Raw genomic sequence first — 24095 nt, forward strand, 5'->3', positions numbered from 1 at the left:
TTCACCCAGGCTGGAGCACAGTGAAGGGATCATAGCTTACTGCAGTCCCAAGCTCCTGGGCTCAAGTGATCCTCCTGCCTCAGCCTCCCAAGCAGCTGGGACTAGAGGCACGTACCACCACACCCAGCTATGGAATACTGTGTTTCTTACTGTACCTCTCCTATGTTTATATGTACTTATATACACAAATACTATAATTGTGTTATAAATGTCTCTAGTATTTCAGAATAGCCACATGCTGTACAGGTTTGTAGCCTAGGAGCAACAGGCTATACTACACAGCCTAGGTGTGTAGTAGGCTATACCATCTAGGTGTGTGTAGTGTCCTCCATGATACTCACGCAGTGATAAACTCGCCTAACAACACATTTCTCAGAACGTGTCCTGGTATCCTTGCTGTATCCTCATCGATAACCGACGTGTGACTGTATGTGACTACACTGGTATTAGGTCATAACAATACTTCTACTAGATGTTTCCATTCATTGTAACTTTCAGATACTTTTTTCAAATAAGGGTATTTCAGGAGTTCCTCAGAGTCTCTGAGCTTTTAGTGTACCCCATTTGAGTTTATCACTGAAATGCATACAAATATTTGACAACGAAGACTGCATAGTTAGTTATCAAACATGAATTAAAGTGAGGTGAACTACACACCTGCATATTATGAGAAAATAAGTTCATTTAGGTTTAAAAAGTTATTAATACATAGGCTTGGCATATAAGTAATAAATTATTCTATAAATGAACTTACAATAATTTTTTGTTAACTTTATTGTGGTAGAAAAACATCTGCCTAAAATCTACTGCCAATGCCTTGATCTGTTTTTTTTTTTTTTTTTTTTTTTTGAGACGGAGTCTCGCTGTGTCGCCCAGGCTGGAGTGCAGTGGCGCGATCTCGGCTCACTGCAAGCTCCGCCTCCCGGGTTCACGCCATTCTCCCGCCTCAGCCTCCGAGTAGCTGGGACTACAGGCGCCCGCCACCACGCCCGGCTAGTTTTTTTTTGTATTTTTAGTAGAGACGGGGTTTCACCATGTTAGCCAGGATGGTCTCGATCTCCTGACCTCGTGATCCACCCGCCTCGGCCTCCCAAAGTGCTGGGATTACAGGCTTGAGCCACCGCGCCCGGCCGCCTTGATCTGTTTTTAGAAGTTTGATAGGCAGTATTTTTTCTTCCCCATATTCCGTATCCTTTAACAACAATGACCCCCACCAAAAAGAGAAAAAAAAAAAAAAAACCAGCCTACAACAGATGCTAACACTAATCTCTAAATAGTACGCGAGAACTCGGTTTTTTCTCTCTGCTATAAACCATTCTCTATTTCAATCCTTCCGCTGTCTTCTGTAACCTACCTCACTAGATAAAGGAAAAAGGGATATCAGAATTACTCAAATTAACTGGTTAAAGCAGGAAATAATAAATGAAATAATAAATAATAAATGATACAGCTACTGAGAGAAAAGCATAAAAGTACTAATACTGTGGCACATGTCTGCAATTAAGTTCCTCTCTTGGAAGTCAGTCTTTTTCTTCAGATGATGTAAATCACTTATACCTTTACTTTTGGAAATCTGCCCTTTTATTTTGACAAAATGTATTATTATAGAAAATTCTAAAGGCTTTATTAATATATCTTCTTTGTTCTAAAATTTATATTAACATTTGAAAAAATCATAGTTTTGAAATAATGACATTTATGTGTTCATACAAAGGCAAGGTACAAACAGATTAACCATGACTTCTCTCCTCGGACCTTTGGAGGACGTCAGGTCAAAGCCATTCATAGAAGAGTTTCAAGCTTCAGTGGCAGCAAATTTGAAACTGACAAGCCTGTTGTTTTCTGTGTTCAGAAGCTGCTTTATTAATTTTCAGGATAATTTTTCTATCTAAATAACTGGCTTCAGAAAAGCAAACTACGGTGTTTAGAAAAGGCAGAGAAGAGCTGAGAACATGCCTCCCTCTTTTTTAAACTTGGCTGTAGTACAGAGTGAATGATATAGGAAGGAAGGTGTTTTTTCAGAAGTTCAGGTGTGAGTCCATCTCATTGTCCCCAAAATACAAGAAAGCCTTTGATGCTGGTGTAATGATCTGGTATAAACTGAAATTTCACCCAATTGGTAGGCATACTGAAAGATTAAATGACAAGAGTATCATTTCTATCTTTGGTCCAAAGAAACAATTTTTGTTATTTTATCTAAGTTGAATAAACAATCCTGTCATGCCTTTTGGCTCCAGCAGTACTACTTCCTGCAATCGTTTCAGTAACTACAGACTTAGTAACTCATACATGCAGGTGACAATTCAGAGAGCTAGAAGGAGGCTAGTCGGCTGCTACCTTGGTAGTTACCAGGCAAGAACTACTCCACGGAGGGACTGAAACGCTTGGCTTTTCTGCATGGAGCACTCATCAAGAGGGTGAAAAAGCCTTATGGCTCATTCCTGAAAAGAATGTTTGGAACACTGGAGATTTTAAAAGGAGTCAGGTTTGGAATTGGATACAATTTTCAACATCCTAAATAAAGTCAGAGGAACTTCCTGAATCATCAGAGTGACTTAAGTGCTTTTGTGCCATTTTGAGAGTCTGCTGGGAAGGAAAACACTGCGTTCTTTATTAAAGCTGCCCTTTCTTTATTTGCCTGAAAGATTTATGCCAAGCTCACAGAGTTTTTCAAAACCAACTCAGCGGTACACTCTGATAAGGGACTAGGCCCTGTGCTGATATTAAGGAAAGGGCATCAGGGCTTTGGTGACACCCAGACAGTATGCAGAAAGAAACCCTTCATTTGAACTGTGTACTCAGTTCCAGGATCCTAACACCATGTCCCCTTTGTCAGTGATAGACGCCTGCCAACCATGAACAAATAGAGGGCAAAGGGACAAATGGCTTTTATTTTCCATCATATTTCCTGAACAGCAGATTAATGAGCAGCAGCAGCAATTAATAGCTGATGCCAGAGGTCTCATGCTCCCTCTCCCACTGGCATCCATTATTTTTCAGGAGTTTTTTTCATTTTTGCTGAGCAAACAAATTCAGAGTAAACCTGGCCAAATCTCTATTGTGACTTTCTGTTCAGCACACTAAGTCCAAAAATAAGATCAGATATAACTGTGGAAGGAGAAACTAGCTAGGTAGTTATTTTCTTTCCTGTCTTTACTAAAATCAGTTGTTCTGAGATGAAGATTAATAATATATCACATTTAGAGAGGACTTTTCTTCCAACCAACTAGAAGTACCTTCACATATCTTAAAATTTTCCGGCCGGGCGCGGTGGCTCAAGCCTGTAATCCCAGCACTTTGGGAGGCCGAGACGGGCGGATCACGAGGTCAGGGGATCGAGACCATCCTGGCTAACACGGTGAAACCCCGTCTCTACTAAAAAAAATACAAAAAACTAGCTGGGCGATGTGGCGGGCGCCTGTAGTCCCAGCTACTCGGGAGGCTGAGGCAGGAGAATGGCGTGAACCCGGGAGGCGGAGCTTGCAGTGAGCTGAGATCCGGCCACTGCACGCCAGCCTGGGCGACAGAGCGAGACTCCGTCTCAAAAAAAAAAAAAAAAAAAAAAATAAAATAAAATAAAATAAAATAAACAGCCTTGTGGGTCCTGTTCTTATCACCCATGTTCCATACAGGGAAGCTGCCCAACTTTATATGATTTNTCAAAAAAAAAAAAAAAAAAAAAAAAAAAAAAATTTTCCAACATTTTATAGATGGACAGCAGTACGCTAAGGAATTTTTTTTTTTTTGAGGAGTCTCGCTCTGTCTCCCAGGCTGGAGAGCAGTGGCGCCATCTGGGCTCACTGCAAGCTCCACCTCCCGGGTTCATGTCATTCTTCCGCCTCAGCCTCCCAAGTAGCTGGGACTATAGGCGCCTGCCACCACGCCCAGCTAACTTTTTTTTTTTTTTGATTTTTAGTAGATGTGGGGTTTTGCCATGTTAGCCAGGATGGTCTTGATCTCCTGACCTTGTGATCCACCCGCCTCGGGCTCCCAAAGTGTTGGGATTACAGGCGTGAGCCCCCACACCCGGCCAGTAATATTTTTTATACTAACAGTGGGATATATGCAGAGAAAGATTATTGAACTCAGTCGAGACCAGTGGCTCATGCATGTAATTCCAGCATTTTGGGAGGCCGAGGCGGGTGGATCACTTGAGGTCAGGAGTTCAAGATCAGCCTGGCCGACATGGTGAAACCCCATCTCTACTAAAAACACAAAAATTGCCCAGGCACGGTGGCTCACACCTGTAATCCCAGCACTTTGGGAGGCCGACATGGGCAGATCACAAGGTCAGGAGATCGAGACCATCCTGGCTAACATGGTGAAACCCCGTCTCTACTAAAAATACAAAAATTAGCCAGGCGCGGTGGTGGGTGCCTGTAGTCCCAGCTACATGGGAGGCTGAGTCAGGAGAAGGGCGTGAACCCGGGAGGCGGAGCTTGCAGTGAGTGGAGATCACGCCACTGCACTCCAGCCTGGGCGACAGAGAGAGACTCCATCTCAAAAAAAAAAACAAAAAACAAAAAACAAAAATTAGCCGGGGGTGGTGGTGCATGCCTGTAGTTCCAGCTACTCGGGAGGCTGAGGCTGGAGAATCACTTGAACCCAGGAGGCTGAGGCTGCAGTGAGCTGACATCCCACCACTGTACTCCAGCCTGGGCAACAGAGGGAGACTCTGTCTCAAAAAAAAAGATTAGAGAACTCAGGTCTCTCATTTGCCAGAGGCACATTATAGGTAACCAGCAGCTGGTCAAATATTGTGACGATAACACCACTCTTTGCAGGTATTAATTCCTCTGCTTCCCACACAGTACTGAAATATTTTGCTACAAACACATGAAATACACTGTGAACCAGCCTTAGCTCTTAGGGCTGTCTGGACAAGCTTCTTTAATTTCAACTTAAGGTCACTCGAGTCCTAAATTTTTCCCACGTCAGTTATACAAAGCTTTTCATATACCGAATTTTTAAGACCACTTTGTTGAAGCTAATGTAGTATTAGATACCTTTTCTCCAAGCCGAATACTACCACATTTCAGAATGTTGATGTCATTTTTGCAGTCATCCATGAAGCCACAGATTAAACGGTAATCACTAAAAATGATGGCCGTCATCTTGGTAATGTACTGGTGACATTGATACTCAGTGATGTTGCCTCGGTGATCCACCAAGCAGGAAACCATGTAACCTTTTCCAACCGGTTCATCAGCACATTCTTTAATCTGCTCAAAATAAAGTAGCTCTTTTACCAAAGTGTTCCATGCTTGTATCAAACAAAATTTATGAAAGAGAAAAATGTCTGATATTTTCCTGTTGATTTCCTAATTCTTTACTTGAGAGAAAAAAAGAAAAATGCTTAGAAATATATCCAAGGAGAACATTTAGGAATATATTCATTTTAAAGAAAAATAGTGTGTCATCCCTACTCTGACTGTTGTGCCTTCTAGAAAAACCTGATTAATGTGTTTTGCAAAAAAATACCTACATATCTAAATGCTTAGGTAATGCTCACTTCTAAATGCAGTGAAAAGAGCTGTTAACAACTACAGCTTTGGTATGGTCCTGTGGAAGTCCTTGTGACCATGCAAAGAATGTAGGGGACAGCAAGGGGATGAATCTGGGGAGGAAGGTCTGACAAACAGGTGCAGAAGTGAAGTCCAGCTGCACACCCCAAGCCAAGCTACACAGAAAACTATTGTTGTTAGGTAAACCTAAGGGCCAAGGAGAGACAGGAGGGAAGGTGTAATATTACTTATTGACATGGTATTATTATTATTATTACTACTATTTATCTTTTGAGATGGAGACTTACTCTGTCACCCAGGCTGGAGTGGAGTGACATGATCTCGGCTCACTGCAACCTCTGGCTCCCGGGTTCAAGTGATTCTCCTGCCTCAGCCTCCTGAGTAGCTGGGATTATAGGAGCTCGTCCCCATGCCAGGCTAATTTTTGTTATTTTTAGTAGAGATGGGGTTTTGCCATGTTGGCCAGGCTGGTCTCAAACTCCTGACCTCAGGTGACCCGCCCACCTTGGCCTCCCAAAGTCTTGGGGTTACAAGCGTGAGCCACTGCACCTGGCCTACCTCTTGACATGACATTAATGTGTTCTAAATTAACTATGGATTGAACATGTGTTTTTGAAATCAGTAGAATCCAAACTTAACCACTATGGTCTGGGACAGAAACATGTTTAAAAGAATGTTCAGTGCAGTTTTGCGTGGTGATGGTTCCTGCAAAGTACATTCCAAACCACAAAATGCTAATAAAGCAAACTAGCCCTAAAATGCTGAAACTCAGGCAAAAGTAAAACCTACTAATAGAATTATAGGCTTAAATTATAAAACAGAGAAGGGTGTTTGGAAAAGAGCCTACTGCATTTGGGGAAATTAAGACAAACTGAAGTGGCAATTCTGACAAGAGGAAGGAGTTAAATGGGAATGTTTATTTTGAATATAAACAAGAAACAGTGTTTTATTTGTACTTTGAAACCAATAGAGACCATTCTCCCCATTAAGCTATTTATCACAACCATGCCCATAGGGCAAAACAAACACAATCTCCTCTTCCAAAAGGTGCTGGATGAAGGACAGGCCCCAGACGAATTATCCTATAGGCAACAGGTTCTCTCCACCTCTAACTCCAGTATCAAATCCAGATCACGTAAATAACTCAGTTCAAAAAAGAAAGTTGGTTTACTTTTAAAGGGGCAAACTTGAGAATATAGTAAATAGTCTCACACTGGTTTCAGAGACAGCAGAGATTTTCAACAGTCAAGATGAATAAAATTCTTTCAGTTTAACCCCAAGTAAGTTTTTTTGATGCCGAAAAAGAGGGCCATGGCCAGGCGCAGTGGTTCACATCTGTAATCCCAGGGCTTTGGAAGGCTGAGGGGGGTGGATCACTTGAAGTTAGGAGTTTGAGACCAGCCTGGCCAACATGGCGAAACCCTGTCTCTACTAAAAATACAAAAATTGGCCAGGCGCGGTGGCTCATGCCTGTAATCCTATCACTTTGGGAGGCTGAGGCGGGACTGCCTGGGCTCAGTTCAAGACCAGCCTGGGCAACACAGTGAAAGCTCATCTCTAATAAAATACAAAAAATTAGACAGGTGTGGCGGCATGCACCTGTATTCCCAGCTACTTGGGAGGTTGAGGCAGGATAATTGCTAGAACCCAGGAGGCGGAGGTTGCAGCGAGCTGAGATCGAGCCATTGCACTCCAGCCTGGGTGACACAGCGAGACTCCTCTAAATAAACAAAAAAACTCCCAAAATTAGCTGAATGTGGTGGCATGCATCTGTAGTCCCAGCTACTTGGGAGGCTGAGGCAGGAGAACAGCTTGAACCCAGGAGGTGGAGGTTACAGTGAGCCAAGATTGCACCACTGCACTTCAGCCTGGGTGACAATGAGAGACTCCATCTCAAAAAAAAAAAAAAAAAGAAAGAAAGAAAGAAAGAAAGAAAGAGGGCCAGGACTGTATTCCCTGGAAAATATATATATTTTTTCCCCCAACAAAACAGAGTTAAGTTTGAAAAGTGAAAGGAGGAACAGATGCTTGAAAATTCCAGCACTTGTAATTCAACCATAGAAAAATAGTGGATAAAAAATAAGACTAGTGGCAGACACCCACTTAATGAAACAGAGAAACATTTTTGCAGGCCCTAATATTGGGCAACCAAAAGTTTTAAAACATCTCAAGAGGCCAGGCGTGGTGGCTCACACCTGTAATCCTAGCACTTTGGGAGGCTGAGGCGGCTGGATCATGAGGTCAGGAGATAGAGACCATTCTGGCTAACATGGTGAAACCCTGTCTCTACCAAAAAATACACACAAAAAAATTAGCCAGGCATGGTGGTGGGCACCTGTAGTCCCGGCTACTAGGGAGGCTGAGGCAGGAGAATGGCGTAAACTCGGGAGGCAGAGCTTGCAGTGAGCTGAGATCACACCACTGCACTCCAGCCTGGGCGACAGAGCGAGACTCCTCAAAAAAACAAAACAAAACAAAAACACAAGAAAAACCAAGAGCACTTTTGAACTGTGGCCTCAATAAGAAACTAAATGTAAATTTTAGCTTCAATCACTTGAGATTTTACTGAAACACAGAGATGTGGCACCTACTCATATTTCAGCTCACTATCCATTACAACAGGGCGTGGTGTTTGAATGAGAAGTTTGCATGTTTCTTCATTCTGCTGGATAGCACTTTTTCCTTCTATCTTACTAATCTTCTAAGATGAATAGCAAAAAAGGGGCACTAAATCATCATCAACATATTTAAGAATAGGAGTAAACTCTGAAGTGGCTGGGGAGCAGATTGAAAAGGTACCATTAGAAAAATGCTGCAGTCACTCTATTTTTTGACTGCAGCCAGGAGGAAAGGAGGCAGGATTTAGCTCAATCTTGGAGATTAAGTTTGGTTTGTATTAATAGTTTGCAGGTATTCTTGTGATGTTGTTTTCTCCCTGGAAGTAGGATTCCAAAATTAAGAAAGATGACAGAAGGAAAATATAGAATGAAATGTTTTGCTGGCAACTGTGTTCTTCCTGATATTTAATTTCCCTGACTCCAATATCATTTTCCTGTGGGAGGGAGAAGTGTCCTTGTTAATGTTAATCTTTTACAAAACCAGAACACCCCAAAAGGTCACAGACAACCATTGTGATACACACATTATATGGAAGCCAGTCTAATGCAAATAGTGAAATTACTCTAGTGAATATGTATATACTCAACTAAATTTCCCTGGGCCAATCAAACTGGTATGTATTTAATGGGACACAAAATGGGGCAAAACAAACGTGTGTGTATGTGTGTATACGTCTCTCCCCCAATGTGTCCTTTTAAAAAAACTACTTATGGCTGGGCACAGTGGCTCATGCCTATAATCCCAGCACTTTGGGAGACCGAGGCAGGTGAATCACCTGAGGTCAGGAGTTCGAGACCAGTCTGGCCAACACGGCAAAACCTGTCTCTACTAAAATACAAAAATTAGCCAGGCCTGGTGGCATGTGCCTGTAATCCCAGCTATTTGGGAGGCTGAGGCAAGAGAATTGAGGCTTGAGCCCAGGGGACAAAGGTTGCAGTGAGCCAAGGTGGCACCACTGCACTCCAGCACAGGCGACACAGTAAGACTCCATCTCAAAAACAAAAAAAATATATACTTATAATTGTATAGTACCACAATACAGAGGGAAAATACAAACATTTAAAGTTCAATCCTGGGAATAATTTCTTTGTTAGTATTTAGTTTTGTTATTAAGCAAACATCTTTGCCCTCGATATTTTAAAGTTAGAGGTTTAGTCCTATAGCTAGCTACAGGAGTTTGAGATGTAGCATATTAAAGCTAGGAGCTAAAGATAAATTTTTAAAGAATATGCCTTCCTGCTCAGAAACCCCAGGGTAAATATGAGGAGTCACTGCTTTAAAAGAGTAAAATGTAACTGATCTAGTATTAGAAAGTTTGAGAAAACAGGTTTTACGAGACCCCATAATGACACAAGGAACGCAGGCTGATGGCTTATCTGGATGAGACAGGGTCTTCCTTAAGAGCTCGGAAGAATGTGGCCCTGACTTAATTCATCAATAGGGCCAGCTTGAGGACAAATTAATATGGTGTGAGATCTATGACTGCTAATTCTGGGGTGGAAAAATAGCAACTGTTTTCTCTGTGATTCTCATATTTCAGTATACAGAAACTCTGGCTTTCTGGAGTTTCTATTACTGATTTAAAAAAAAAAAAACCCTATTAAAAAAAGAAATTTAAAGTACCACAATTTTCACTAATATTATTTGTTGTTTACACTGGGCCAAGATAAACAATTTTTAAAATCTTAACCTTTTTAACACTAACTCCTATTATTTGACATATATATCTCTGTGGTTCAACTGATCCAACTGCATAGCCAAAACAAGAATGCTGACAGACCTCTTGTAACCATGCCAATATGCTTCAGACACAGCAAGCTGTCCAATGTGTGAGAGTAGCACTGATACCTCAGCACTTTTACTTGCTGTTTGGAGACCAATAGAACCTGATTTCCAACTTCCTCAATCAATAGTATCCTAATGTAAGCGCAGGTGGATGTTAACAAAAAGAATCTAATTATACCCCCCAACTTCCTAACTTTCAACCAAGGCAGATGTGAATTCTAAGAAAAGTAATGTAACTGAGTCATTCTTCTCATAAGGGCTGGTCTGGTCAACAGATGTAATTTTCTCCTCTCAGCCATTAGATATCTACAAAATTCTTTCACAACTTACCTCTGTTATAGTAGATTTGCAAACCTCTCTGGCCACAGATTCAAATTTGGGATCTGTAGTTAGGTTCAGCTTATAATTCCACAACAACTAGATATGAGAGGAAAAATAAAACAAAACAAAGACAAACTCCAGTTAGAACAGTATGAAATTTATTACCAATGTTACTTTAAATGACAAAAGCCAATTACAGAGTCAGACAAAGCATATTCACATCAGATAACAAAGTAAGTAGGATAAAATGCCATCACATTCCTAGATAAAAGGAAAAAAATGCAAGCCAAATAAAATGATGACTATTCAGATATCTTTGTCATTTTTACTAAAGGACAACTTTTTTTTTTTTTTTTTTTTTTTGAGATGCAGTTTCGCTCTTGTTGCCCAGGCTGGAGTGCAATGGCATGATCTTGGCTCACTGCAATCTCCACCTCTCGGGTTCAAGCGATTCTCCTGCCTCAGCCTCCTAAGTAGCTGGGATTACAGGCATGCGCCACCATGCCTGGCTAATTTTGTATTTTTAGTAGAGATGGGGTTTCTCCATGTCAGTTCATCTTGAACTCCAGACCTCAGGTGATCCACCTGCCTTGGCCTCCCAAAGTGCTGGCATTACAGCAGTGAGTCACTGTGCCTGGCCCATAAGGTCCACTTTATACAACTGTTCTAACACATCTTACACTAGAAAATATCTAAAGCCTATTCTTATTCACAGATAACGACTAAATATTACTTTATCTTAGAATCTTCCATAAAAAGATTTTGATAAGTGATCCAATTTCTGAAAAGCAGCAAAAATGAGCCTTTAAATTGTTTAGCTGGAGAGACAGAGCAGAGACTCTGGATGATGTAGAACATGAAGACATATGTATATATTTATTTTTGGAGGTGGATACATTCCTCTCTGACTGCTATATGCTCCAAGATGAAAAAATACAGTCATCATTCACTGATTCAGTTAAACATCTGCCTGGCAAGGCATTTCACAGATAGACTATTAGAGGAAACAAGCAAACGTTTACTGAGTACGTACTATGTTCCAGACACAGTGTTAGGTACTGGTGGATAAAACATAAGGAGAAGGACAAAGACTGTCCAGTGGTAGCAACAGTCAATGGCAGGGCATATGATCAAGTAATTGGCTAATAGGATCACTGGGTACCATAGCAGTATCGGGGTGGAGTACTCCAAACTGGGGATTGATGGGGAGTTTGGTCAGAGAAGATTTACCATAGAAAATACTAAGATGAAACCTGAAAGGCTAGCAGCAGTCAGCCAGATTCAAGGGTAGGGAGAAGACTTTTTTTTGGCAGATAATACCGCATCCCTGCAAGGGGCGGAGGGAACCGGAAGTCCAACGGAGGACTGACCCAGTAGCCGCAAGCCAGGCCAGATCAGAAAGCCTTTGTAAGCCATGGCTGAACTCCAACCCAAGAATAACAGGAAGTCGCAGAAGATAAAGTAGGGGGTGACACGATCAGATCTGCTTTTTAGAAGGAGGACAGAGGCACATAAAAAGTACATTAGGAATGACATGGAAGCATGCAGTTAATTCTGTATGAGTGCTGAGGAAGATCTGAAGAAAATACAAAGGATGGGTAGGATTTCTTCTCCTCCCTCCTCAAAAACAAAAACATGAGTAAAAGCTCTATCTCTCAGCTACCATCAATAACTGAGTTTTTAGGCCGGGCGTGGTGGATCACGCCTGTAATGGCAGCACTTTGGGAGACCAAGGTGGGTGGATCACCTGAGGTCAGGTGTTCAAGACTGGCCTAGCTAACATGGCGAAACCCAGTCTCTATTAAAAATACAAAAATTAGCCAGGCATGGTGGTGCACGCCTGTAATCCCAGCTACTCCGGAGGTTGAGGCAGGAGAATAACTTGAACCTTAAAAAAAAAAAAAAAAAAAAAAAAAAAAAAAGGAAAGAAAAGCTTTCTGGTATCTCAAAAACTTAGGACAAACAGTAACAAAATCCAGAAAAATTAAAACTACAAGCAGAGTATTTCCTTACTTTATCTAATGCAAAGTCAGATGTCCTACAATTGAGCTAGAAATAGATTTTCTGCCAACAGACGTTTAGATAACCAATTTAAATTTTTTGAATGTCTTTACCTTTTAGTTTGAAAACTTACTTGTTCTGACAGGCATAAATTTCCTTATGAACAAGTCTCTTCCCTAATAACCATGACAGTATTGTCAAATGCTAAACATTTTACCGTATCTCATCTTTTTTTGTTCATTTCAAATTGAGATAAAATTCATATACCATAAAATTTACCTCTCTAAAGTGTACAATTTTGTGGTTTTTTACTATATTCACAAGGATAGACAACCATCATTGCCTAATTATAAAACATTATCACCTCAAACAGAAACCCATACCCATTCTGTCATACCTTATCCTCTCTACCCTCATTTTCTGGCAACCATTAATCTACTTTTTGGTCTTTTATGTCTTTTTTTTTTTCCCCAGACATAATCTTGTTCTGTCACCCAGGCTGGAGAGCAGTGGTGCGATCTCGACTCACTGAAGCCTCCGCCTGGGTGACAGAATGAGAATCCATGTCAAAAAAGAAAACATTATTTTTGCCCAGGCTGGAGTACAGTGGTGTGATCTCGGCTCACTGCAACCTCCGCCTCCTGGGTTCAAGCGATTCTCCTGTCTCAGTTTCCCTACTAGCTGGGATTACAGGCGTGCGCCACCACGCCCGGCTACAGTTTTGTATTTTTAGTAGAGACAGGATTTCACCATGTTGGCCAGGATGGTCTCGATTTCCTGACCTTGTGATCTGCTGGCCTCAGCCTCCCAAAGTGCTGGGATTACAGGCGTGAGCCACCGCGCGTGGCCTCAAATCTTAAGATATTCATCCATGAATATCTATCTGTTCACCCATCCCAAACATGTAATGAGTAGCTACTATAATCTGGACATTCTTCTAGGTAATGGGGATGAGCTAGGTGAAGGAAGGAAAAAAAAAAAGGCCACTGTCTCAGCACTTCAAGAAGCTCAACCACAGTAGGACAAAAGAAGGAAGAGTCAGGTTGGGAAGAAAATAAACAATAAAAATATAGTGTGATAAATGTGATTAATAAGCATGCAGGAGATTTTACAGAATACAAAGGAAGAACACATTTCAGTGAGTGGTAAGAGGAGGGACAGGGAGTCTTGGTAGCAGTTCAGTTATCCTGGGCTTGATCCTCAGGGATAAGAAGCAATTTGGTCAGATGAGCTGACGGAGATTGGGCTTCTAAATGTACAAAGGTAGAAAGGACACAACGAGTAAATGATAACATATGGAAACAGAGTTCGGAATAGCTGGAGTTGAAGGTATGAAAGATGAGATGGGGCGCAGGGGTCAGATCACATTGAGTATCGCAGTTCATATTAAAAGTTTTGAATCTTATCTTAAAGGAAATGGAAGGTTAATGGATAATTTTAACCAAACAATTCAAAAGATCACATCTGATTACGCTGGAGAAGGGCAGGATTTAAGGAGGTTAGTAGACCAAGAGGGAAGAACTTATTTGAATGAAAAAAGATGGGATATACTTGAGATATTTAGAATAAAGTAATTACAGGATTAGGGTGCGGGCTAGGGGGTGAAGGGAAATGTTTCCTTCAGTCAAGCTCTTTCAAAATGTAGTCAGTCTACTGGCAGACACCTCCCAGTAGGGGCCGACAGACACCTCATACAGGCAGGTGCCCCTCTGGGACGAAGCTTCCAGAGGAAGAATCAGGCAGCAATATTTGCAGTTCTGTAGCCTTTTGCTGGTGATACCCAGGCAAACAGGGTCTGGAGTGGACTTCCAGAAAATCCCAACAGACCCACAGCTAAGGGGCCTGTCTGTTAGAAGGAAAACTAGCAAACAGAAAGGAATAGCATCAACATCAACATCAACAAAAAGGATATCTGCACCAAAACCCCATGCGTAGGTCACCAACATCAAAGACCAAAGGTAGATTAAACCACAAAGATGGACTGAAAACAGAGCAGAAAGGCTGAAAATTCCAAAAACCAGAATGCCTCTTCTCCTGCCAAGGAGCACAACTCCTCACCTGCAAGGGAACAAAACTGGACGGAGAATGAATTTGACAAGTTGACAGAAGTAGGCTTCAGAAGGTTGGTAATAACAAACTTCTCCGAGCTAAAGGAGCATGTTCTAACCCATCAAAAGGAAGCTAAAAACCTTGAAAAAAGGTTAGACAGATAGCTAATTAGAATAACCAGTGTACAGAAGAGCTTAAATGACCTGATGGAGCTGAAAACCACAGTATGAGAACTTGGCGAAGCATACACAAGCTTCAATAGCCGACTCGATCAAGCAGAAGAAAGGATATCAGTTATTGAAGATCAAATTAATGAAATAAAGCGAGAAGACAAGATTAGAGAAAAAAGAGAGAAAAGAAACAAATAAAGCCTCCAACAAATACGGGACTATGTGAAAAGACCAAATCTACGTTTGATTGGTGTACGTGAAAGTGACAGGGAGAATGGAACCAAGTTGGAAAACAATCTGCAGGATATTATCCCGGAGAACTTCCCCAACCTAACAAGGCAGGCAATATTCAAATCCAGGAAATACAGAGAACACCACAAAGATACTCCTCAAGAAGAGCAACCCCAAGACATATAATTGTCAGATTCACCAAGGTTGAAATGAAGGCAAAAATGTTAAGGGCAGTCAGAGAGAAAGGTGGGGTTACCCACAAAGGGAAGCCCGTCAGACTAACAGTGGATCTCTCTGCAGAAACCCTACAAGCCAGAAGAGAGTGGGGGCCAACATTCAACATTCTTAAAGAAAAGAATTTTCAACCCAGAATTTCATATCCAGCCAAACTAAGCTTCGCAAGTGAAGGAGAAATAAAATCCTTTACAGACAAGCAAAATGCTGAGAAATTTTGTCATCATCAGGCCTGCCTTACAAAAACTCCTGAAGGAAGCACTAAACATGGAAAAGAACAACCAGCACCAGCCACTGCAAAAACATGCCAAATTGTAAAGACATCGACGCTATGAAGAAATTGCATCAATTAAGGGCAAAATAACCAGCTAACATCATAATGACTGGATCAAATTCACACATAACAATATTAGCCTTAAATATAAACCAGTTAAATGCCCCAGTTAAAGTACACAAACTGGCAAACTGGATATTGGATAGAGTCAAGACCCATCGGTGTGCTGTATTCAGGAGACCCATCTCACATGCAAAGACACACATAGGCTCAAAAAAAAGGGATGGAGGAAGATCTACCAAGCAAATGGAAAGCAAAAAAAGAGGAGGGGTTGCACTCGCGGTCTCTGATAAAACAGACTTTAAACCAACAAAGATCAAAAGAGACAAAGAAGGCCATTATATAATGGTAAAGGGATCAATTCAACAAGAAGAACTAACTATCCTAAATATATATGTACCCAACAGAGGAGCACCCCCAGATTCATAAAGCCCTTAGAGACCTACAAAGAGGCTTAGACTCCCACACAATAATAATGGGAGACTTTAACACCCCGCTGTCAATATTAGACAGATCAACGAGACAGAAAATTAACAAGGATATCCAGGACTTGAACTCGACTCTGGACCAAGCGGACCTAATAGACATCTACAGAACTCTCCACTCCAAATCAACAGAATATACATTCTTCTCAGTGCCACACTGTACTTATTCTAAAATTGACCACATAATTGGAAGTAAAACACTCCTCAGCAAATGTAAAAGAACAGAAATCACAACAAACTATCTCTCAGACCACAGTGCAATCAAATTAGAACTCAGGATTAAAAATCTCACTCAAAACCGCACAACTACATGGAAACTGAACAACCTGCTCCTGAATGACTACTGGGTAAATAATGAAATGAAAGCAGAAATAAAGATGTTCTTTGAAACCAGTAAGAACAAAGACACAATGTACCAGAATCTCTGGGACACATTTAAAGCAGTGTGTAGAGGGAAATTTATAGCGCTAAATGCCCACGAGAGAAAGCAGGTGAGATCTAAAATCAACACCCTAACGTCACAATTAAAAGAACTAGAGAAGCAAGAGCAAACTAATTCAAAAGCTAGCAAAAAACAAGAAATAACTAAGATCAGAGCAGAACTGAAGGAGATAGACACAAAAAACCCTTCAAAAAAAAAAAAAAAAAAAATCAATGAATCCAGGAGCTGTTTTTTTGAAAAGATTAACAAAATAGACCCCTAGCAAGACTAATAGAGAAGAATCCAGTAGACGCAATAAAAAATAATAAAGGGGATATCACCACCGATCCCACAGAAATAAAAACTACCATCAGAGAATACTATAAACACCTCTATGCAAATAAACTAGAAAATCTAGAAGAAATGGATACATACACCCTCCCAAGACTAAACCAGGAAGAAGTTGAATCTCTGAATAGACCAATAACAGGTTCTGAAATTGAGGCAATAATTAACAGCATAACAACCAAAAAAAGTCCAGGACCAGACAGATTCACAGTCAAATTCTACCAGAGATACAAAGAGAAGCTGGTACTAGTCCTTCTGAAACTATTCCGATCAATAAAAAAAGACAGAATCCTCCCTAACTCATTTTATGAGGCCATCATCATCCTGATACCAAAGCGTGGCAGAGACACAACAACAAAAGAGAATTTTAGACTAATATCCCTGATGAACATCGATGCGAAAATCCTCAATAAAATACTGGCAAACTGAATCCAGCAGCACATCAAAAAGTTTATCCACCATGATCAAGTCGGCTTCATCCCTCGGACGCAAGGCTGGTTCAACATATGCAAATCAATAAACGTAATCCATCGCCTAAACAGAACCAACGACAAAAACCACATGATTATCTCAACAGATGCAGAAAAGGCCTTTGACAAAATTCAACAGCCTTTCATGCTAAAAACGCTCAATAAACTAGGTATTGATGGAACGTATCTCAACATAATAAGAGCTATTTATGACAAACCCACAGACAATATCATACTGAATGGGCAAAAACTGGAAGCATTCCCTTTGAAAACTGGCACAAGACAAGGATGCCCTCTCTCACCACTCCTATTCAACATAGTATTGGAAGTTGAGGCCAGGGCAATCAGGCAAGAGAAAGCAATAAAGGGTATTCAAATAGGAAGAAAGGAAGTCAAATTGTCCCTGTTTGCAGATGACATGACTGTATATTTAGAAAACCCCATAGTCTCAGCCCAAAATCTCCTTAAGCTGATAAGCAACTTCAGGAAAGTCTCAGGATACGAAATCAACGTGCAAAAATCACAAGCATTCCTATACAGCAATAACAGAGAGCCAAATCATGAGTGAACTCCCATTGACAATTGCTACCAAGAGAATAAAATACCTAGGAACACAATTTACAAGGGATATGAAGGACCTCTTCAAGGAGAACTACAAACCACTGCTCAACAAAACAAAAGAGGACACAAACAAATGGAAAAACACTCCATGCTCATGGATAGGAAGAATCAATATCGTGAAAATGGCCTTACTGCTCAAAGTAATTTATAGATTCAATGCCATCCCCATCAAGCTACCACTGACTTTCTTCACAGAATTGGAAAAAACAACTTTAAACTTCATATGGAACCAAAAAAGAGCCTGCATACCCAAGACAATCCTGGGCAAGAAGCACAAAGCTGGAGGTATCAAGCTACCTGACTTCACACTATACTACGAGGCTAAAGTAACCAAAACAGCATGGTACTGGTACCAAAACAGATATACAGGCCAATGGAACAGAATGGACTCCTCAAAAATAACACCACACATCTACCACCTTCTGATCTTTGACAAACCTGACACACACAAGCAATGGGGAAAAGATTCCCTATGTAATAAATGGTGTTGGGAAAACTGGCTAGCCATATGCAGAAAATGGAAACTGGACCCCTTCCTTACACCTTATACAAAAATCAACTCAAGATGGATCAAAGGCTTAATTAAACATAAGACCTAGGACCATAAAAATCCTAGAAGAAAACCTGGGCAATACCATTCAGGACATAGGCATGGGCAAAGACTTCATGTCTAAAACACCAAAAGCAATGGCAACAAAAGCCAAAATTAACAAATGGGATCTAATAAAACTAAAGAGCTTCTGCACAGCAAAAGAAACTATCATCAGAGTGAACAGGCAACCTACAGAATGGGAGAAAATTTTTGCAATCTATCCATCTGACAAAGGGCAAATATCTAGAATCTACAAAGAACTTAAATTTACAAGAAAAAAGCAAACCACCCCATCAAAAAATGGGCAAAGGATATGAACAGACACTTGTCAAAAGAAGATATTTATGTAGCCAACAGACATATGAAAAAATGCTCATCATCACTGGTCATTAGAGAAATGCAAACCAAAACCACAATGAGATACCATCTCATGCCAGTCAGAATGGCAATCATTAAAAAGTCAGGAAACAACAGATAATGGAGAGGTTGTGGAAAAATAGCAACGCTTTTACACTGTTGGTGGGAGTGTAAATTAGTTCAACCATTGTGGAAAAGAGTGTGACGATTCCTCAAGGATCTAGATCGCACCATTGCACTCTAGCCTGGGCAACAAGAGCGAAGCTCCGCCTCAAACAACAACAACAACGAACATGCATGAGTCGTAAATGTTTGGAAGAGCTGCATGCCAGAAATATCTTTATATTACTTTGACTGGATATCATTTTTCGGCAAGCACTGGTCCACTGTCTAGCTTCTAGAAAAGCTGATGAGAAGTATATTACTCAAATTGCCACTACTCTGATTTTGACCTGGATTTTTCTTCCCTCTGAAAGCTTGAAGGTTATTTTGTTTATTCCCAGGATTGTGAAATTTCACTGACAGGCAGCAGTGAGCAAAAAGGGCAGAAGCCTTCAAGGAGTTTACATTCTACGAAGGAGATAAAGATAAGGTGCAAATAATCAAGTAAATGTGTCAAGTGATAAGCTAGGGCAAGGTGAATTGAAAGTAGGGGAACGGGGTGCTATTTTCCATAAGAGAGCAAGACGGCCGGGCGCGATGGCTCAAGCCTGTAATCCCAGCACTTTGGGAGGCCAAGACGGGCGGATCACGAGGGCAGGAGATCAAGACCATCCTGACTAACACGGTGAAACCCCGTCTCTGCTAAAAAATACAAAAAACTAGCTGGGCGAGGTGGCGGACGCGCGTAGTCCCAGGTACTCCGGAGGCTGAGGCAGGAGAATGGCGTAAACCCGGGAGGCGGAGCTTGCAGTGAGCTGAGATCCGGCCACTGCACTCCAGCCTGGGCGACAGAGCGAGACTCCGTCTCAAAAAAATAAAAAAATAAATAAAAATTAAAAAAAAGAGAGAGCAAGACAAGAAAATGAATAGCCACAGAAGGTGAATGTTCCATGCAGAAAGAATAGCAAATGCAAAAGTCCCGAGTCAGGAACATTTTCTGAGTATCTGAAGAATAGCAAGGAGGCCACTGTGGCTTCAGTAGAGTTGGCAAGGGGCAACAGTGGTAGAAGAGGTCAGAGAGCTGGTATTTGCATGCTTTGTGGGGCACAAGGATTTGAGAGTTTAATCGGTGAGAAAAAAAGTTTTAGGGCTTTTTGGACAGAGCAGTAATATGAATTGACATGTTAGAGGGATCATTCCAGCTGTAACATGGAGTACAGACTAAGCAGGAGGGAGACTGCTTAGGAGGCCAACACAGAAGTCCCAGAGAGAAGTGATGATGACTTGGATCAGGGCAATACCAGTGAAAATGGCCAAATTCAGGATATATTCAAGGAGCAGCCAGAAGGTTACTAATGGATTGAATGTGAAGTTTAAGAGGAGAAGAATCAAGGCTTCTGATTTGAGCAACCAGAAGAATTAGAGGAGCCACTAGCGGAGATGGGGGAAGATTACCAGAAGAGAAGGTTTAGGGGCAGAAAATCAAGAGTTTCGTTCTGGAAATGACTATTAGACAAAGTAGAAATGTGGAATCAGCAGCTAAAGTCTGAGGTTCTATGGAAAGGTCTGGGCTGAAAAAAAGACAATAACAACAAATTGCCAGGAGGGCAGCATCAACTGTTCCTTCTCATTGTGAGTCCTGGCAGCAGTTCATGGAGCCATCTGGAGGCATTTTCTCCCCATGGCAGTTGTGACTATTGTCTAGTCACAGGGGCATGGAAAGGAGGTGCCTTGGCTCAGAAGCCTTAGGCCCCATGGGAACCAATATCCTTTGTAATAACCCTCTCGCGATCTCAGCTCACTGCAAGCTCTGCCTCCCGGGTTCACGCCATTCTCCTGTCTCAGCCTCCCAAGTAGCTGGGACTACAGGCGCCTGCTACCACGCCTGGCTAATTTTTATATTTTTAGTAGAGACAGGGTTTCACCGTGTTAACCAGGATGGTCTTGATCTCCTGACCTTGTGATCCGCCCACCTCGGCCTCCCAAAGTGCTGGGATTACGGCGTGAGCCACTGCGCCCGGCTGTGATTTCTTTATATATTCTGGATACAATGTCAGATATATGTATTATCAATTTTTTTCCTTCTCTATGGCTTGCCTATTCATACTGTTAATATTGTATGCTTGTTTATTTATTTATTTGAGACAGGACCTCGCTCTGTCACCCAGCCTGGAGTGCAGTGGCACGCACATGGCTCACTGTAGCCTGAACCTCCTGGGCTCAAGCTATCTTCTTGCCTGAATCTCCAAGGTAGCTGAGACCACAGGCCTGCATCACCATGCCCAGCTAATTTTTCATACTTTTTGTAGGGACAGAGTTTTGCCATGTTGCTCAGGCTGGTCTCAAACTCTGGGCTCAAGCACTCCTCTCACTCTGGCCTCCCAAAGTGTTGGGATTACAGGTCAGAGCCACTGCGCCCAGCAACACTGTCTTTAATAAAACAAAATTTTAAGTAACCCAATTATCAGTCTTTTTTGCTTTATACTTAGTGCTTTTTGTTTCCCATTTAAGAAATCTTTTTTTTTTTTTTTAAATTTTTGGGTACATAGTAGGTGTATATATTTATGGAGTACATGAGATACTTTAAAAGAGGCATACAACCATTTAAGAAATCTTTGCCAATCTCCAAGTCATAAATATATTTTACTATTTAGAAATTTTACTGTTTTACTTTTCACATTTGGACCTGCAGGGCATTCAGAATGGATTTTCCACTAATGGCATATGGTAAGGGTTAAGATTCTTTATTGGCCGGGCGCGGTGGCTCAAGCCTGTAATCCCAGCACTTTGGGAGGCCGAGACGGGTGGATCACGAGGTCAGGAGATCGAGACCATCCTGGCTAACATGGTGAAACCCCGTCTCTACTAAAAAAATACAAAAAACTAGCTGGGCGAGGTGGCGGGCGCCTGTAGTCCCAGCTACTCGGGAGGCTGAGGCAGGAGAATGGCGTGAACCCGGGAGGCGGAGCTTGCAGTGAGCTGAGATCTGGCCACTGCACTCCAGCCTGGGTGACAGAGCAAGACTCTGTCTCAAAAAAAAAAAAAAAAAAAAAATTCTTTATTCAAATATCCATTTATGTATGAGTCTGCTTCTACCACACTGCCTTAATTACCATTGCTTTACATTAACTCTTCCATCAGGTAGTAAAGTCTCTCTGTTTGGTTCTTCAAGATTGCTTTGGCTGTTACGGGTACTCTGTGTTTCCACATAAATTTTAAAATAACTTGGCCGTTTTGATAACAATAAATACGGGATTGCACAGAATCTATACAGTCAATGTAATGAGCATTCACATTTTTATAACACCAGGTCTCCCAACTCATGAGCACAATTGCTCGTTTACTGACCTAGGCCTTCAAATTTCTCTTAATAATATTTTACAGTTATCTGCAGAGCGGTCTTACATATTTTTGTTAGATTTATTCTTGGCCGGGCGCGGTGGCTCAAGCTTGTAATCCCAGCACTTTGGGAGGCCGAGACGGGCGGATCACGAGGTCAGGAGATCGAGACCACCCTGGCTAACACGGTGAAACCCCGTCTCTACTAAAAAATACAAAAAACTAGCCAGGCGAGGTGGCGGGCGCCTGTAGTCCCAGCTACTCCGGAGGCTGAGGCAGGAGAATGGCGTAAACCGGGAGGCGGAGCTTGCAGTGAGCCGAGATCCGGCCACTGCACTCCAGCCTGGGCGACAGAGCCAGACTCCGTCTCAAAAAAAAAAAAAAAAAAAAAAAAAAAAAAAAAAAAAAAGATTTATTCTTAAGTATTTGATGCTTTATATATTACTTTAGAATAATATTTTTAATACATTTTAAAAATTGGCTTGTTAATAATATATAAAAGTACAATTAAATTTTATATACCGACCTTCTATCATGAGACTTTACTAAGTTCATCTATTAATTATTTGTTAGTCCATTTATAAATTCTTTTTGATTTTCTACTTACATAATCATGTCATCTGTAAATAATGACAGTTTATGATTCTGCTGATAGTGCATTTTAAAAAATAATAGGCCAGGCACGGTGGCTCACACCTGTAATCCCAGCACTTTGGGAGGCTGAGGCGGGCGCATCACCTGAGGTCAGGAGTTCCAGACCAGCCTGGCCAAACATGGTGAAACCCCATCTCTACTAAAAATACAAAAACTAGTCGGGTGTGGTATGCGCCTGTAATCCCAGCTACTCAGGAGGCTGAGGCAGGAGAATTGCTTTAACCCAGGAGGTGGAGGTTGCAGTGAGCCGAGATAGAGCCACTGTACTCCAGCCTGGGTGACAGAGCAAGACTCCATCTCAAAACAAAAAAAAGAATAAACAAACAATAAAAATGACAGCTTAATTTTTTCCTTTTAAATTATTACCTGTTTTCTTTTTTCTTGCCCCTTACTGCACTGGCTAGGACCTCTGTGATAATAAGTAACTATGGCTTGTTGCCAATCTTGTGTAGAAAGCTGTTAATATTTCACCATGAAGTATGATGCTTGCTGTAGGCCTTTTTATAGCCACGTTTTATCAGATTAAATAACCTCCCTTCTCGTGTGGATGCTGAAATTGGAAATTTGAATGCTAATTGGATATTTGATGATGTTAAAGAATTATGATATTTTAAGATATGACAATGGTACTATGGTCTTTTTTTTTAAAAAAAAGTCCTTATCCTTTAGAGTATTTACTGAAATATTAACAGATGACATGATGTGATGTCTGGGTTATGCTTCAAATGAATACAAAAGGAAGGGAGGTACATAAGGATATAAACAACACAGTATCAATCTGAATTAATATTTGAAGCTATATAGTGATTCCACGGGGGTTGGTTATACAACTCTGTTGAGATAGAATTTACATTGTAAAATTCACCCTTCCAGAGTACAACTCAGAGGTTATGGTTGTATAATCATTACCACTAATTCCAGAATATTTCCCCAAAAGAAACTCTGTATCTATTACCAGTCACTTCCCATTCCCCACTTCTCTGATTTCCCGGAAACCACTCATCTTCTTTCTGTCTTTGTGTCCTTTTTGTAATCTTTTGAGTCCAGTTATTGAGGTTCATCCATGTTGCAGCATGTATTAGTACTTCATTTTTTTTGCAAAGTGATATTTCACTGTATGGCTATATCATATTTTAGTTATCCATTAACCAGTTAATAGGCATTTGGGCTGTTTCCACTTTTGAGCTTTAACTAATAATGCTGCTATGAACACTTATATACACATTTTTGTGTGAAAATGTGTTAACTTTCTTGGGTATACATCTAACAGTGGAACTCATGGGTCATATAGTAACTCTGTTTAATTTTCTAAAGAACTGCTAATCTGTCTTCCACAGTGGCTGCACTATTTCACATTCCACCAGCAAGTTCTCTAGACCCACACTAACATTTGTTAATTGCCCACCTTTTTGATTACACCCATCCTTCCTAATGAGT

General features: G+C 41.1%; 1 protein-coding gene across 2 annotated transcripts in view; it reads right to left on the reverse strand.

Annotated features, from left to right (window-relative positions):
* The window catches only part of GLG1 (golgi glycoprotein 1), a 160666-nt gene that overhangs the window by 47790 nt on the left and 88781 nt on the right, over positions 1 to 24095 (reverse strand). For both annotated transcript variants that reach the window (XM_025371482.1, XM_025371483.1), the window contains 2 exons: positions 10260 to 10346; positions 5007 to 5222 (listed from right to left, as the gene is read on the reverse strand). In XM_025371482.1, the coding sequence (XP_025227267.1) occupies positions 5007 to 5222; positions 10260 to 10346 (303 nt within the window). The remainder of the gene's footprint in view (positions 1 to 5006; positions 5223 to 10259; positions 10347 to 24095) is intronic.

The sequence above is a fragment of the Theropithecus gelada genome, chromosome 20, assembly GCF_003255815.1.
Source record: "Theropithecus gelada isolate Dixy chromosome 20, Tgel_1.0, whole genome shotgun sequence".
Taxonomy (NCBI): domain Eukaryota; kingdom Metazoa; phylum Chordata; class Mammalia; order Primates; family Cercopithecidae; genus Theropithecus; species Theropithecus gelada.